Source organism: Ascaphus truei, chromosome 2 (assembly GCF_040206685.1).
Source record: "Ascaphus truei isolate aAscTru1 chromosome 2, aAscTru1.hap1, whole genome shotgun sequence".
NCBI classification, from domain to species: Eukaryota; Metazoa; Chordata; class Amphibia; order Anura; family Ascaphidae; genus Ascaphus; species Ascaphus truei.
Genome location: NC_134484.1, coordinates 486,448,981 through 486,467,243, shown reverse-complemented (window position 1 = coordinate 486,467,243; position 18,263 = coordinate 486,448,981). Strand labels below are relative to the sequence as shown.

Sequence of the window (18,263 nt, the reverse complement as noted above, 5' to 3'; positions counted from 1 at the left end):
GAAAGCGACGCTGTTCACCTGGAGCATGCCGCGTTCGTTTTGACTTCCCAGCCACGGGTCATGCCCGGCTGACGCGCGGTTGATGGGTTTATTTATTATAATGGTTCAGGATTTAAAAGGCTGCAATGATTCGCGTGTCCGCCAGATGGCAGAAATTCATGAATTGTAATGCGCCAAATCAGTAATGTGTCGACATTAAGACCAGTAAGGTGTTTCGTTAAAAAATTAGGAAAATCCGCCCTTTTCCTGGCTCGGATTGATGTAGGGGGGCTCCAGAGCTAATACCCAGGAATATCAGCACTGGAGGCCCCCGACATGCATCCGAGGCAGGAAAAATGCATGTACAGCCCACCGCATTACCTTAGCGGCTAACCGCTAAGGCAATGAAGGGGTTAACCCACCGTGCCCGCTTTATTGTGGGTAGCGGTTGTGGGTGAAGGGGGTATTTGGCCCTTGGTGTGAGTTTAGGACTTGCGGGAGGGTTGCTGGTGCACTTAACCCCTTCACGACCGTAGCAGTTAATACCGCTACGGTCATGAAGGGGTTAACCCCTCCCGCGACCCCCCCGCAAGCCCAAAACAACCACCGTTGGGGCTAATACCCCCTTCACCCACCCCCGCTACCCACAATAAATAAAATTCACGCACAGTAGCCCCGCAATAAATAAATAAATAACTGAATATAAATAAATATCGGCACATTAAAAATTATGTAAAATAAATTTTTATTCATAGTGTACATGTGCAGGGGGTCTCCGGAGCAGAAGCGCGTTGGTTTCAGGTCTGGGGACCCCTGCACTGGGGACCCAGTTAATACCGCTACGGTCATGAAGGGGTTAACCCCTCCCGCGACCCCCTCGCAAGCCCTAAACAACCACCGTTGGGGCTAATACCCCCTTCACCCACCCCCGCTACCCACAATAAATAAAATTCACGCACAGCAGCCCCGCAATAAATAAATAACTGAATATAAATAAATATCGGCACATTAAAAATTATGTAAAATACATTTTTATCCATAGTGTACATGTGCAGGGGGTCTCCGGAGCAGAAGCGTGTTGGTTTCAGGTCCGGGGACCCCCTGCTCCCCGAGATACAGGCCCCTTTTATGAGGTGCCGGTATCCCTCTGCATTTAAATGTCCCGATCACGTGACCGCGACATGTAAACCAAGCAGAGGGATACCAGGACCCCCTAAAGGGGCCTGTATCTCAGGGAGCAGGGGGGCCCCGGGCCTAAAACCAACGCTCTTCAGCTCCGGAGACCCTCTGCACATCTACAGTATGAATAAAACACACACATCAATAAACAATCATTCCTTACCTTTGCGGGTATGTGCTACAGTAACGAAGCAGCATTTATGAATTTTAATAATATTGTACAGTGAGCAGGGGGTCTCTGAGCCACAAATCCAGACCCCCTGCTTCCTGCACAATATTATTAAAATACAGAAATGCTGCTTCATTACCATAGCTGATAGCCGCTAAGGCAATGAAGGGTTAAGGCAGAATAGCATGTTTATTGGGGACATTTGCCCCCAATAAACATTGCAATTAACAACATACACCCCCCCCTGTGTATTTAAAATACTGTACATAAACAACAATGTAATCTGTGTAAGGCCCCCTCATGTCTCTGTTAAATCTCCCTGCCTTGCCTGTAATCTGTGTAAACCCCCTCCCCCTAATGTATCTTAAATCTCCCTGCCTGTGTTGCTGTGAGAGCAGTTTATGTAAATGTGGGGAGGGGGATGTGCATACAGTATAATTTGGCCCTTGGTGTGAGTTTAGGACTTGCGGGGGGGTTGCGGGTGCACTTAACCCCTTCACGACCGTAGCAGTTAATACCGCTACGGTCATGAAGGGGTTAACCCCTCCCGCTACCCCCCCGCAAGCCCTAAACAACCACCGTTGGGGCTAATATAGGCCGGCGGGGGCCCTCGGGTGTTACCCGCAGGCCTGCAGTACCAATTATGTGCCCCCCCCAAATTAATGAATAAACACATACATACTTTTAAAGAAATAACCCTCCCCCCCCTAACACATACAGTATAGTAATGGCCACAATTACAGACACAAAACAGACACAAAAATTAAAACATCCAAAGTAATGTCCCCTAACCCATTAATCACCACAGCGGTTATTAACCGCTACAGTCATTAAGGGGTTAACCCACCCTCACCCACCACTCGGGACGCCTACATACCCTCCCCCACTAACCACTCACACCGTGAGGCCTAACCACTCTCACCCACTACCCACAAGGGAGGCCTACCCACATACCATTGGGGAACCCCCCCCCCACACCCCACACCCAGTACCCACAATAAAAACAATACAGTGACCCACAATAAACATCATTATATTTATTAAATACATTACCAACCCCCTGTGCCCCCCCATAAATACATGATTTATCCTTTTACAAACAGGGCTCATAACGCAGCCCCACGCGAGTCCCCGGTGGGCTGGCGGGGCACCTGACAGACCTACAGGGTACCAGCAGCCCTTTTCAAACAGGTTCTGGAGGCCTGCTGGTGGGTCCCGCCAAGCGCCATGGCCCCCAGGTGGTCTCCTTGGGTCACCGTGGGCCACAATTGGGTCCCCACGGTAGGCCCGCGGATGTCTGGGAGTCCCGGGTCAGACCCACAGGTGTCTGCGGGGCCTCGGGTAGTTCCCACGGGGGTCTGGGGAACTCACGAGTGCTCACTACGGGTCCGCGGTGCCCCCACACAAGTGGGACCACACCGCTTCATCCCCGCAGACTACGGGTCGGCGGTACCCCCACAGATGTGAGGCCACAGCTTCATCCCCGCATGTGTCACCCGTGGAACCACCAGCCTGATCCACAGGTGGTCTCCAGAGGTCCCACGCAGAACAACAGAACAAACCCTGAATGTAAAAAAAATAAACCTGGCCTAAACATTCAATACATACACCCCCCCCCCACCCAACACCTACAGTACAATAATGTGCAAAATAACTATTATCCAGATAGGGATAAGAGATTATTTGCCCATTATTAAAAACATTAACTAGCATATTCAACTAAATAAAGTGCTACTGACCTCATCGATAAGAAGTCTCCGTCGCCAGCAACAGCCTTATCTTGCCCACAAAATACATAGCCAATACATAGCAATAACATTCAGATATCAATTAACCCCTTAAACACCTTATCGGATAATCGGATAATAACCGCAAAGGTAATTAAGGGGTTAAGCCACACTGGCCCTATACCCACCCTTCACCCATGAATTTGTACAGTGGCTTCATCATGCAAATATATATATATGCAAATATAACTGTATGCTCATCTGCATGTCTTAGGCAGGTCTGCAACCCCGCCTTTCCCCATTATCACCCAGCAATAAATAAATATATATATATATATATATATATATATATAGAGAGAGAGAGAGAGAGAGAGAGAGAGAGAGAGAGAGAGAGAGAGAGAGAGAGAGAGAGAGAGAGAGAGAGAGAGAGAGAGAGAGAGAGAGAGAGAGAGAGAGAGAGAGATACACACATGATGAACTAATATGCAAATAAATGTAGAAGGGTTATCAAAACCATACTGTACTACAAATAACACTTCTCCATACAGACACACTACATTAAAATCTATTTCCTTTAATAATCCTAACTGATCTTACAATCTAAATCATAAAATGCCAATGAAAAACCTCACATTAGAATCAACACATTGCATTTACATTGTACAGTATATATGGTGCATACAATCTATGCACCATATAAATTCTGCAAATGAATGTTAACAAAAACAATGCACGCAAAATACAGATACCTCCAAACAAGTAAACTATTTTAACCAATCAAGTAAACAAAAATCAATTAGCATTCATTAATTACATCCCTAAACAATTGACAGTCCATCCCGAACAATTAAACAATTAACTAATTCATGCCTGGAGCAGAACAATTTAGCATGTGAAAAAATATAAGTACCAACCAGAATACAAAATTTAAAACCAAGGCTAACTCTGAACACAAGCACACAATACAATACCAAGGATTACATCTATCTAATTGTAAAAAAAAAATTATACACACATTTATGCATAGCAGCATAGCCAAAGTAATTTAAAACACATCAAATCAAGCTTTTAAAACAACATTTCTTACCCTGTATGTATATATCTCTCTAGACATATATACATACAGTGGCAAGAAATGATATACCACAAATAAATAAATACGCATGTTAAAAAAAACCTTTAAAATTTTTTTACACGCTCAATTAAATACATTTCTTTACTTCACTTACCATTCCTTGGCCCCACCGACTCCCGTTGAACACCTTACTCACGTACAAAACCACCAGGCACAGGAACCCATAAAATAAAAAACCATAAAAAAAATAAAGATTAAACTAAAAATCCAAATCAATCCACGGGTCTTCTAATTGTAATCCATCTTCATCTGTATTCTTCTTTCTTCTATCTTCTTCCGGGGTCTTCTTCCCGCCTTCGGCCACGCCCTGGTCTTCTTTCTTCTCCGGAGGTCCGTCCTCCGCGGCGTCTGGCTTAAAAATGAGACGACATAGGCTTTTAAAGGCCTATGACGTCACATTTTCGTCATGGTTCCCACGGTCCTGATTGGGCCGTGAAAACCATGTGATTTGGCCGATAAAAAAAAAATGATGACGTCACTTAAAGGCAATGAAAGCACAGCCAATCAGAATGGCTTTGCTTCAATTGTCTTTAAGATGACGTCATTAAAAGAAACATGGCCGGCCTCACATGGTACGGCAGCCAATCAGAGCGTGGGGGTGGGTGAAGGGGGTATTAGCCCCAACGGTGGTTGTTTTGGGCTTGCGGGGGGGTTGTGGGATGGGTTAACCCCTTCGTGACCATAGCGGTTTAACTGCTACGGTCGTGAAGGGGTTAAGTGCACCCGCAACCCCCCGCAAGTCCTAAACTCACACCAAGGGCCAAATACCCCCTTCACCCACCCCCGCTACCCACAATAAAGCGGGCACGGTGGGTTAACCCCTTCATTGCCTTACCGCAAAGGTAAGGAATGATTGTTTATTGATGTGTGTGTTTTATTCATACTGTAGATGTGCAGAGGGTCTCCGGAGCTGAAGCGCGTTGGTTTCAGGTCTGGGGACTCCATGCTTCCCGAGATACAGGCCCCTTTAGGGGGTCCCGGTATCCCTCTGCTTGGTTTACATGTCGCGGTCACGTGATCGGGACATTTAAATGCAGAGGGATACCGGCACCTCATAAAGGGGCCTGTATTTCGGGGAGCAGGGGGTCCCCGGACCTGAAACCAACGCGCTTCTGCTCCGGAGACCCCCTGCACATGTACACTATGATTAAAAATGTATTTGACATAATTTTTAATGTGCCGATGTTTGCGCAGAGAGAGCAGCGGATCTCTCTCTGCTGCAAACACATCTCGCCAGGGGACGACATCAAAGACAACAGCTCGCAAACACCCCCATGAGTTTTTACACGGCATTGCAGTATTGCAGACAGCGGGAATAAAATGCTTAAATCACAGACGTGAAAATAACGCAATACACCCCGGGAGAAAACGACACAAAACCGCACATCACCGGGATATTCCGAAATTCGCGGAGCTAGCCAAGTTAGAATAAAGTTGGTCGCTACTGTATGTTAAGTGTTGGAAATAGTATGTAAATTAATGGGATATCAGAGTGAATCAATGTATGACAATGGGTTGATAGCATGCTTACTGTATGTACCTGATGTCCAATAAAAAATTTGAAGTTGAAAAAAAAAAAAAAGATGAGTGGATAAAATCAGGAGGAACCGTTTGTAGTAGGCATTGGAGAAGCCATCGGGGCCAGGAGTCTTGGAGACCTTTAACGTTTTTACTGCATCTGTCAGTTCTTTTTTTGTTATTTTTGCATTGAGTACTTGAATTTCTTCTTCCGTAAATTTTGGAAGGTGGCAATTAGAAAGATAGTCCTTAATTATTTTGGAGCTTGTATCAGTAGAATTGTCTCCTTGAGTTTTAAAATTATAGATCTCTGTATAGAAAGCGGTAAATTCCTCTGCAATTTTTTTATCATTATATATAATCTCGCCAGACCTGCCTTTAATGGCTGTGATCTGTGATCTCTTCTGTATACCTCTTAGTTTGCTAGCCAAAAGTCTATCGGCCTTATTACCCTTATCGTAAAAATTTTGGTTGGTCCATCTTAACGATTTTTCTACATCCTCTAATTGTATCTTTTTAAGTTCCTCTCTAGTGGAGGTTAATGTTTTGTATATTTTTTTGGAGGGGTTGGTTTTGTGTTGGCGTTCTAGCTCTATAATTTTATCCATTAAGTCTTTATGTAGCCAAGTCCCCTGTCGGTGCGGGCGCGAGCAGCGCGTCTCTCCCTTCATGCGGCCGGTTGCCGGGGACGCGAGCGGGCCGGTTGCCGGGGACGCGAGTGGCCGGTTGCCGGGGACGCGTTCGGGCCGTTGCTAGGGCCGTGGTCGTGTCGAGAGGGTCCCGGTGGCTCGCGTGAAGGAAGCTGCCATCGCAAGTACTGTTGCGCATGCGCAGGAGCCCGATAGCGCGGGAGGCCACAGACAGGTCGCGCATGCGCAGGGAAGGGTAGTCCACCCCCAGAGTGCACAGGGGCAGAGCCACATGACCCCAGGGAGCCAATAGGGCTGCAGCATCTCCCTGCAAGGAGATTGATACATTTCTGCGGGCTTGCAGCACGTTTGGCAGTTGGTGACCGGAGCAGCTAGGGGAAGGAGGTAGAGTGCAGGAGTCAGTGACTCTCTGCACTAGGCCAGCAGCCCCCTACAGCAGCCCCCTAGGCCCCAGATAGTCCTGAGTCACAGTAGCGGAGTATTGTAGGGACAGGCCCCAGGTTAGGGACCCTGCCCCTTATCAGTATTCAGAGACAGTTAGGGACACAGCGAACGCTGCGTTTCCATCTTGAGGTTTGGGCTCAGACCTCCGCTGCGGCTGCAGCAGTCATCCGGGTGGGATTGCCCTGGATGGTGGTTCCGGTGTCTTCACTCATCGGATCCTTTGTGAAGCCAGTTGCAGATCCGAGCACTGGAGTGCTCGGCAGGTACTCTAAATCTACAAGTGCACCAACAATCCTATTAGCTTTAATAGTGACTGCGCAGTCACCCATATCCTCTCTCTCTAGACTGTGGGACATTGTGTGGGATGACTGGACACGGGGTGGGATCACCCGGTGGCGGGTTTGGGGATTGTTGGCGTCTGCCGTGGCGCATGAGGTGGTAGCGTCCTGCGAGACGCAGTAGTTAGTGTCTCCTCTAGGGAGGGACACCTGTTGATATCATATGCATGTACATTATATGCCCGCAAGTAAAGTTATTGGTTGTATTATATCTGCTGTTGTGTGTTAAATACATATTGTCCTGCGAGGATCACTCCCCCTCGAGTGGGAGCCATCGCAGGTGGAGGCACTGCACCGAGTACGAGGTTACTCTCATTATTAATATTCGTGCCCCAGGCTCCCCGTGGCGGAGGCTTAGGCCCCCTGTGAGCCTAACAGGTAACGCACCACACCTGGTAACACTGAGTTCCCCGCACACACACATTATATGCGATTGTATGGGGAAAAACCCGTTACATTTATGAGACTTTATTTTGGCCTTTTTTCTATGGGATGCAATGGAGATGAGGGTTCCTCTGATTGTTGCTTTATGGGCTTCCCACAACACCGTCGGAGGAGACAGAACCAGTATTAAGGGCAAAATACTCTCTGAGTGCTTTCTTTATTTCTCTTTCAATCTCGGGGTAGTTCAGTAACGAATTGTTAAATTTCCAATTGAAATAACTAGATTTTACAAAAGGGGTTGAGAGGGTCACTGTAATTGGGACGTGGTCTAACCACGTGATTGGGCCTATGTTGGAGACTACTGAGGCTTCTAGGATGGTTTTGGTAGTGTAACCCTGTTTCCTATAGAACACAGGCCACTATCATATGCTGTATTACCTGTTGGCTCACAGGGTCTGAGCCTCTGCCACGGAGAGCCTGGGGTACACACAATACCTATAACTTGGTGCAGCGCCTCCACTTGCGACAGCTTCCGCCAGAGGGGAAGTGGGTCTTCGCAGGACTTATATACCTTCAACACACACACAGCAATATACCTTAACCAATCAACTTTACTTACGACAATAGTCTTACACATATATCAACCGGTGTCCATCCCTAAAGGAGACACTATAATCAGCGTAACGTTGAACGCTCACCCTCCCGTCTCCCTCCACCGGGTGATCCCACCCCGTGTCCAGTTCCCCTGGGGAATAGTCCTTCCACCCTCAAGTGAGTCAGTGATATGTATGTGTGTGACTGCGCAGCCACTGTGTCCTGAATGAACGATGGTACCGTTGGTGCACTTGGAGAATTACCTGCCGGGTACTCCAGTACCCGGTACTGCTACAAATCTTCACAAAGGATCAGCGAGGTGCAGATGACGTCACCCGTGGATATCAGGGCGATCCAACCCGGACACGCTGCGGCTTGCTAGCGGGGTCTGAGCCCAGATCCTCCCGCCACTTAGAACTGTCCTGGTGATGGTAGTATGGCAATGAAGGGAACCAGAACCTCACTATGGCAAGTCCCTAGCTCCGCTTGTCTCTACTGAGACTCAGGGCCTAACTGGGCCTGGGGCATGCGGCCTACGTAGGGGGCGGTTGGCCTCCCCACACGAAGCTCCTTCTCCTCTCCAGCCAGCTCTGAACCAACGTGCGCGCAACCACTTCCTTTTCCTTCTAACTTCGCAACCCATTGGCTCAGCTCTATCACGGGGACCCGCGGGGGCTGATGGGACTCGTATCTCGCTACCTCCCTCCAATCGGAACTCTCCTCCTTCGCGGGCTTTGCTTACTCTTGCCTGCGCATGCGCAACCTCTGGCTAGGTTAGGTCTGCACTGGTGCCAACCATAACATGGCGGCTTGCATGACGCAGAGCCTCCGTATCAGAGCGCTCCTTACTGCCGCATACCCACCCCCCCCAACAATATTAAGGGCGAGAAGGGGGTCCAGGCTACATCCTCCCCCCTGTGGATTCCAACGTCCCCGCTTGGACAACACTTTAACTGGCACAACGTTATATAATGGAAAATACCTAATATACATTCCTCCTTAAATCCGATTGTACATCTCGCTAAACATCACAATCACTGATTGCACTCGATTGCGAGCCCACTGCTGAGCCTCATAGTGGGGTGCCCCAACCTGATCGTAGGCCATCCTCATTGGAGGTTGCCCATTTCTCTGACTCCGCCTTAACGGTTGTTCGGTCACTCCCATGGGAGAGTGACTGTCTGAGTCTTGTACTTTGAGTTCTTCCCTTGTGGGGGTTGCGCTCTCTACATTGTCATAAATTATTACGAAGCATGGGCTCAGCAGGTCCAGTACTGAATTTTCCGGAGCCACCCCCTGGGGCGAGCGCTCCCTGAGCCCTTTACCTGAAGCTCAGCCGGGAGGTGCTCTCTGTTGAGGGCCCCTTTGAGAGGTTCCCTCTTGTGGATCTTCCGGAACATCGGAGTTCCCTGACTCTTCTTCTGATGACATTTCTCCATCCAAGGGGGATGCCGGCCACTCCAAATCTCCCTCCTCTACTCTGGGAATAGGGAGCAATTGATTGCGATGCCAGGTTTTCACCCGGCCCTCCGAGTCTTTGATGCGGTAGACCGGAAACCGGGCATTTGAGAGGCTACCTCGTACACTTCCTCCCGCCATCTGTCGGCCAATTTATGTTTCCCTGGTACTCCCAGGTTACGGAGAAGCACTGCATCGCCAGGTTTAATGTCTCTGTTTTTCACTTTATGATCATACCGCCTTTTATTTCCGGCATTCAGTTTTTCAGTGGATCTTTCCGCTTGTAGGTAGGCCCGTTGCAGATTCTCTTGCAATCTCTGCACATAGCGGAAGTGTGTAGTATTATGTACTCCATCGGTGGAGACTCTCAACCGTATGTCCACAGGCAGCCTAGCTTCCCTGCCAAACATGAGAAAGTATGGCGAGAACCCGGTAGAATCGTGTCGTGTACTCCATTCAGTCTTTTCCACTCCCGTTAAGGTGTCTAACATGTCGAGTAGGGTACGATTGAATCGTTCCGGAAGTGCATCCCCTTCGGGGTGGTAGGGCATAGTACGGGACTTATTGATATGTAAGAGGTTCAGCAGTTCTTTTATTAATTTGCTTTCGAAGTCTCGTCCTTGATCGGAGTGGAGGCATTGAGGAAGCCCATAATGCATAAAATACTTTTCCCAGAGCACCTTGGCCACCGTAATGGCTTTTTGATCTTTGGTCAGGAAGGCCTGGGCATAACGGGTGTAATGATCCGTAATGACCAACACATTTCCTATGCCATGGCTATCAGGTTCGATGCACAGAAAGTCCATACAGACTAAGTCCATAGGTCCCGTACTCTTTAAGTGGCCCATTGGGGCAGCCCTAGTGGGCAAGGTCTTGCACTGAATGCACCGCACACACCGTCGACAGTGATGCTCTACGGATTCTGTCATTTTTGGCCAGAAAAACCTATCTCGCAAAAGTCTTGTCTACCCCCAAATGACCATGTTCGTCGTGTAGAGCCTTCAGCACTAAGTACTGTAGTCTTTTTGGTAGCACTAATTGTCGTCTATTCGGGTGATTATGGTACTCTACCACTCGGTATAGCAAATTGTCTTGCATTTTGAATTTGTCAGCTTCCCGCATCAGTATACTTCCTACATCCCCCGGAGCCTGTAGGAGGAGAGCCGGGCGATTATGTCGGATAGCATAACGAATGGCCTCTGCGACCGGGTCTTGTTCTTGGTATCGTACCATATCTTTAAAGGCTATGATCTTGTCTGCGGTAACATGCATGCCACTGGGGTCTCGATAGGCTTCGGGTATAGCGTTTGAGGTACACCCTAGGGAGTCGGCCACTCGTAATTCAGAGAACGCTACTTAGTCATTGACTATGGCAGCTGTGCAACATAGGGCCCTTATTCCGGGTCCCGGAATTTCTTCCCACTGATCTTCGACGGGGGTACTGGGCAACCCTGTTCACCTAGACAGGGCGTCCGCTCCAATGTTCAGGGGGCCCGGCTTGTATTTCAAGGTGAAATTGTAATTGAATAGCGCGGCCAGCCAGCGATGGCCGGCCGCATCGAGTTTGGTGGAGGTCATGATGTAGGTGAGGGGATTATTGTCGGTCCGCACCTCGAACGACACACCGTACAGGTAGTCCCGAAGTTTGTCCACAATGGCCCACTTAAGGGCCAAGAACTCGAGTTTGTGCACTGGGTAATTCTGCTCGCTGGCAGTAAGACTGCAGCTGATATACGCGACGGGTCGTAATCCCTCTGGATATTTTTGATGCAACACTGCTCCTAGGCCGCTCAGGCTAGCATCCACATGTAATATATATGGTTGTTTAGGGTTGGCATAGGCCAGCACGGGAGCCGCAGTCAGACTCTGTTTCAGATCCATAAAAGCTCGTTCACACTCGGGTGTCCATTTGTCCCCGAAGGGCTGTCGGGCAAGGGTAGCCTTCCGGCCCGTGTCCGCCGGATAGATTTTGAGGAGGTCGTTTAGGGCTTTGGCCCGGCGGGAGTACCCCTCCACAAATCTATGATAGTAGCCGCATAACCCCAGGAACGACCGCAACTCTCCCACATTGTCAGGGCGGGGCCAGTTGACGACAGCTTCTATTTTGGCGGGGTCCGTGGCAATTCCCTCGCCGGACACTATGTGTCCCACGTAAGTCACCGATGTCCTGCAGAAACGGCATTTATCCAAGGAGAGTTTGAGCCCTTCCTGTGCTAATCTGTCAAGTACCTTCAATAGTCGAGCCTCATGATCTTCCAGGGTTTTCCCGAAAACTATGATGTCATCTAAATACACGAGGCATTCGCGGGGGTTCAGGTCCCCTAGAGTCTTTTCCATTAGCCGCTGGAAGATGGCAGGCGCCCCACATATGCCTTGGGGCATACGGGTGAATTGATAGAACCCTAGTGGGCAAACGAACGCCGTCTTCTCTTGATCCTCGGGGCTCATGGAAACTTGGTAATACCCAGACTGAAGGTCCAGTACACTGAACCATTGACTCCTGTGGAGGGTATCCAGGATTTCTTCTATGCGGGGAAGATTATACTGGTCCGGTACCGTTCAATTGTTCAGAGTCCGATAATCAACAAATAATCTCACCGTCCCATTCTTCTTTCGCACGACCACTATGGGGGAGGAGTAAGGGCTTCATGACTTCGTGACAATCCCGGCTTCTTCCATTTCATTGATAGCAGCCCGTACATCCTCTACATCCCTAGGGGCGAGCCGACGGGAACGCTCCCAAAAGGGTTTTGTATCAGTCATCCGAATGGTGTGTTGGGCATTGCGACTACACCCCACATCAATCTCTCTGATAGAGAACACTGAGCGTCTTTCTTCTAACTGTACTCGTAATCGTTCCTTCCAGGCCTCCGACAGTCCGGATGAGCCAAAGTCAAAGTCTAATGGCGCTCCGGGATCATCCACACTGGTCGTCTTTACCTGCACGGCTTCATCCACCGAGCTGACGGGATAAATTCTCCCTATTCTTTGGCCCGCATCAATGGCCATGGGGAAGGGCGACAGATTCTGTACCATCACAAAAATTCGACGGGGAATGGCGGCGGGCCAATTCTGGAATTCCGGTACTAGGCGATATCCTCGGCGGACATCTTCTTCTGGGGTGCTTTTTAAAGAAAACTGCTGCTCCTCGTCTAATCGTTCAGCGTAGGCACACTAGGCGGGTATCCTCTGCGTCTCTCCTGGTAAGAGGTTGGTTAACCCTCCCCGCCCGCAGAACAGCAGTCCGTAGTCGTCCGAGGGGGATTGAGGAGGAGCTGGATCTACCTGAACCAGCTGCAACTATAGGCTGGACATGGGTAGTTAGTTAGCTTCGTGTAAGTAGGCCCGGATGATGGCTTGCACAATGTCAGCATTCGTACCGAGAATGATCTGGTACTTAGGTGTATCTTTGGGTTCGGGGCACACTAAGGCGTCCACCTTCATGGGGTTGAGCTGTTGTATCTCCAGGTCCACAGTCACCAGGCCGTCAATGGGGTAGTCGTCATTACTTAGGCCTCGTACTTTGATATGCTCGGCTGGTCTCAGAGGCCGCTTTTGGAGATGTTGATTAGAATCCCCGATATATGATGGTGACTTGAGACCCCGTGTCTAGTAGGGCGGAGGAGTATATACCGTCCACTAACACCCGGATCAATGCTACCGGTCCCACGCGGTTACCCTCTTCCGGGGCCTCGGAGTTTCTGGACCGGCCGCATACACCCCGCAAACCATGGCCTGGGGTGTGAACTTCTTGGGCGACGGGCTCCGGTGACGAGATTCGCCCATCCGACAGTCGTAGGAGATGTGTCCTTTCTTTCCGCATTTGTAGCAGGACCTATCCCAGGGGGTGGTACGGCGGTCATACGGAGGCGAGGTCCGTCCAGCGTATTTCGGCCTTTCGGGGCCTGGTTTGTCTGGTGGTTCCTCCTTCTTCTCAGCACTTCCTTTTGGTTTAGTGCTGCTGCTGGCCTTAGCCTTCGGGGGGGAGTGAAGCATCAGATGCGTCTTGTGCTCTTTGACTTGCTGCAGGAGTTGGATAAACGAGGGAGGGGGTCCTCGAGTGAGGTGGTCGCGAATCATGTTGGCTATAGGGTGAGTAGGACTGGACCCTCATAGGTATTGCTTGCTTAAATTACAGCCGCGAAAATAACGCAATTCACCCCGGGCGAAAAAGACACAAAACCGCACATAACCGGGATAATCAGAAATTTGCGGAGCTAGCCGAGTTAGAATAAATTGTGTCGCTTCTGTAAGTAAAGTTAAGATTCAACATATTGGAATTAAGTGGATTAATGAAAGTGTCCAGTGAATGTGAATCCCCTTCCCAAATCATAATCAGGTCATTAATATAACGTTTGTAAAAAAATAATATGATGCCGAAAAGGATTAGAATGACCAAAAATAAATGTGGATTCCCAGAGACCCATAAAAAGATTAGCATACGATGGGGCAAAGGATGTACCCATAGCCGTACCCCGTGTCTGCAAGTAAAACTGTGAATCAATCAAAATATATATATATATTTAAAAAATAATTGTGAGTCAATAAAAATGTAATGGAATCTAAAAGAAAAGTGCGAAGTGAAATAGATAATGAGGAGGACTGAAGGGAAAATTGAGTAGCCTTAATACCCTGGTCATGATCAATGATGGAGTATAACGACATAACGTCCATCGTAACCCATCTATAGTTCTTATGCCATTTAACAGCTTTTATAGCACATAACAGATCTGTAGAGTCTCTCAAAAAGGATGGTAATAAACCATCAACATATCGTGACAAACCAACTCCCAAAGATCCAATGCTAGCCACAATGGGCCTTAGCCTTACTCTTTAATCTCCAGGATGACCACTGGGAAACCTGGCAACAAGAAAAGGAAAATCCATCATGTAAACCTGGGAGTGGACGCTTCTTGTTATTTCACCTCCTGATATTGGTATAATATAGCAGCTAGCCGTACTGCTTCGTTCTCTCTTCTAGAGCCTGGAGGCTGGGGGCACGCTGCTCCCCTGTATCCAGTTCGGGGAGGACGCCCCCATCACTTTCACTGTCTGGAAGAATTGCCTGGACTCTTGGGACGCTGTCCCCATCTATCAGTTAAGCTATGTCTAAAGAATGGATATTATTGTGTATCTAGTGACCCTAAATGAGAGGGTATTGTTTAAGCTGGGGTACCAGGTTAGTTGGCCCAGCAACTGTTAGAGAGGCTGATACTACTGTATAGTTAGATCCCTAAAAAAGAGAGATAGGTGTTACTTTTATGGTTTCTTAAAGTGACGGTGTTTGAAATGTTTAGTGTCACTTATTTAATATTTATTTATAAAACATTTTACCAGGAAGTAATACATTGAGAGTTACCTCTCGTTTTCAAGTATGTCCTGGGCATAGAGTTGAGACACTAATATGAGTAAACTGCTGAAGGTTAATGGCTGAGTGCCTCCAACATGTATCTATTGAATCGGCAGTCCCCTACTGGGACGAAATAAAACAGGCAGAAGCCTGGAGTTACGCACTATACTGCTACCTCTTATTCTTGTGTTTTTTCTAAATAAACCCTAGAAGACTGTCGGTAAGAGCCCAGACAGACGTCAGCGCTACGCAAGGCTGGCGTTTGTCACTTATAGTGGAGAATGTGGGTTGACACTAATCTCTGTGGGTTTGCAAATAAATGCGGGGGTTTAAAATGGCCGCCCAGCCGAAGTAAAGTACAAACTCGGTGAGTAAAGTCTGTCCTACTGTGTATGACTACCAGTTCTGCATCCAGCTTACACAGGGAAAAGTGTGAAAAGTATTGACGCAATAGCACCTCCAGAGGTCAGGATGAAGAATACACCTAAAAGTGCAAAAATTGAGGAAAAATGTGTTTAATGTGTCATGTGTCTGACCACACAAAGTGGTGTCCTTTCAGGAATGAGCGTCTGAGTTCCCAGTGTGGCCCCGCAGAGCAGTATGAGAGGGAGCACGAGAAGGTCCAGAAACTGAAGCAAGAGCTTGAGGAGCAGAGACGCTGCTCCATCCCCAACAGTCGGGATGACCAGGAGAAAGAAAACTGGGAAAGTCAAGCTGATGGGACCCTAGCAACAGGATTTGTAGAGGCCTTAGACGTAATGAAGGCAGAGTTCCTAAACGTAATGAGGGATGCGTTCATGCACACCGAGAGCCAGCGCCAGGAAGAGATGGAGGCTCTGAGAGCAGAATTGCGAGATGTACGCAAGGAACAGGATTCTCTCACAAGTGGACTAAACATATTGAAAAGGGAGAAAAGCATTCAAATTATTCAGAAGCACTGCAAAGCTCTTATCCAAGGAAGAAGGGAAAGAGAAAATTATTGGTGTATACGCGCCACAACTATCGTCCTACAGGCTGAATACAGAGGGATGAAAACTGGTCAGTTTAATCATCTAGTTCTCCCTCACCTGCTATCCTAATTAAGGAACAGGTATTTATGGCAGCTAGGTTTGCTGCTTCATTTTCTCTTCTAGAGCCTGGAGGCTGGGGGCACGCTGCTCCCCTGTATCCAGTTCGGGGAGGGCGCCCTCACCATGACCTTCACTGTCCGGAAGAATTGCCTGAACTCTTGGGACGCTGTCCCCATCTATCAGTTAAGCTATGTCTAAAGACTGTGGCTATTATTGCATATCTAATGACCCTAAATGGAGGGTATTGACTAAGCTGGGGAACCAGGTTAGTTAGGGAAGGGTCCCTTGAATTTGTTTTCCCAAATGCGTTTTATCGCATATATTAAAGGTCAGATACCCATAACTCTGCATCTCCAACCTTTATACGTGTTTGAGAGCCATATTGCACTTCTAACTCTGCTGCATGTGGCTTGTCCCAGAACACCCAGCAGGCCTGGGAACTTCCTATGAGAGGCAATTAACCATGAACATTCACTAATTGTGATCATGCTCCTTGTAACAAGATAACATCCCTTTATGCAGACAAAGGGGAAAAGGTACTCACCAGAGACAGGAAATGGAACAGTTTCACTCTTTATTGGGGTCAGATGTTCCTCTGTGTTCGTCTCTTCTTTCTCCGATTTAATCTCTAAACTCTCCGGTACAACCACTGGGAAACCTGGCAATAAGAAAAGGGAAATCCATCATGTAAAGCTGGGAGTGGGGGCTCTTCTTGTGATATCAGAATACAGAAATACGCTATACTATTTCCTAAGGGGAGGGGTGAAGTGATTGATTTTACTTTGTTATTAACCCTTTGAGTGCTGAAGAAGTTTTTACCCCCAAGTGCTGAAAAAACATTTTGGAGCTACCAATGTTCAAACCTCAATAACAATAAGCAGAAAGGTAGTCCCAGGAGGGGCACAGACGGAGCACTGCCAAATCAGAGAAGGAGGAAGGGGGCTGCATCCAGTGGTGTTGAAAAGTAATTTATTAAGTGGTCAAAAAGTACATATTCACTTTGACGCGTTTCGGGAAATAGCTTCCCCTTATCAAAAAGTGCATCCGCGTCTATGCGCATGTCTGTTACTTAAGGAATCCCCTGCCCTCGGAGATGACGTCAGCGCGCCGAAAAATCGCGCGAGTTAGTCAGAGGGACCACCCATTGGCTAGGATCAACACCAATGAGCAGCCTCGCTGAGATCTCGCCCCCCTGTGAGCCGTGGGACCGGGAACTACCTGAAAGAGACATGTCAGCAAAGGAAAAATACATAACACAGTGTGCAATAATCAAAACTAGAATACAATATGACATAAAATTAAAAACACGGATAAAAACCAACAATAAAAATGGAGTGGCTGTCTATAAATTATATGTTGGACAACATATCATGAATATATAGTTACAATATTAGTGTCATGACTGTTTGTTGAACTAGACAAACATAACTGGTATTTGCTAAATATATATGTCAAGTGGACCACAAATCATAGGCAGATAGTCATATATATATATGAATTAATATCTTAGAGTTCTCACTAGATAAATCATTTTGTCAATAATTTACTTATACTGTATATTCATAAACCACATTATGTCAGAATATAACCTAACACCCCCTACATTTGTGAATGAAATATTTGCTGTATAGATCAAATAAACATCTAGACACATTATTTGAAAATCGAATATGGATCAGAACATAATAAGTTACAAGCTGATATGTACAACTAATAAAGACATAAATATCGATCTTACTAACATGTGAAAAATGGGACAATGGGAAAAGGAAAGGATGAAAGGAAAAATGGGGGGGGGGGGGTGGGGAGTGGGAAAGGAGGGGATGGGGATTGGGAGGGGGGGAGGGGAAGGAAAAGGAAAAGACAAGACAGGGGGGGGGAAGGGGGGGGGTTAGGGAGAGACAACAAAGGGGAGGGGGGGAGGGAGATGCAAAGGGAGGGGGAGGAAAAGTAGGAGAAATAACAAATCAATGATGACAGGGAATGACAGAGGATTCACTTATGAATGATAATATATAGAAACAAAGTACTTGGTGACTATGTACAAAAACCTTTGTTAACATCTGGGAACCTAGATAAACTATGTAAGAAAGTGTTTGAGTTCCCAGTCCAGATTTATGCCCCTGGGTGCCAGAGACCCAAGGGCATAAATCCAGAACATCTCTCTTTTATTCAAAAGTGACTCCCTATCTCCCCGCCTAACATGAAGTCGTATGTGTTCTATCGCACTGAACTTGAAACCTTTGATGGAACCAGATTGACATTGTA

The 18,263-nt window shown here is 47.6% G+C and overlaps 1 protein-coding gene across 1 annotated transcript in view; it reads right to left on the bottom strand.

The window, feature by feature from the left end:
• The window catches only part of LOC142488425 (uncharacterized), an 83,834-nt gene that overhangs the window by 18,552 nt on the left and 47,019 nt on the right, over positions 1–18,263 (bottom strand). Inside the window, 1 exon segment of the mRNA XM_075588926.1 lies at positions 16,540–16,653. Within this exon segment, the coding sequence (XP_075445041.1) occupies positions 16,540–16,653 (114 nt within the window).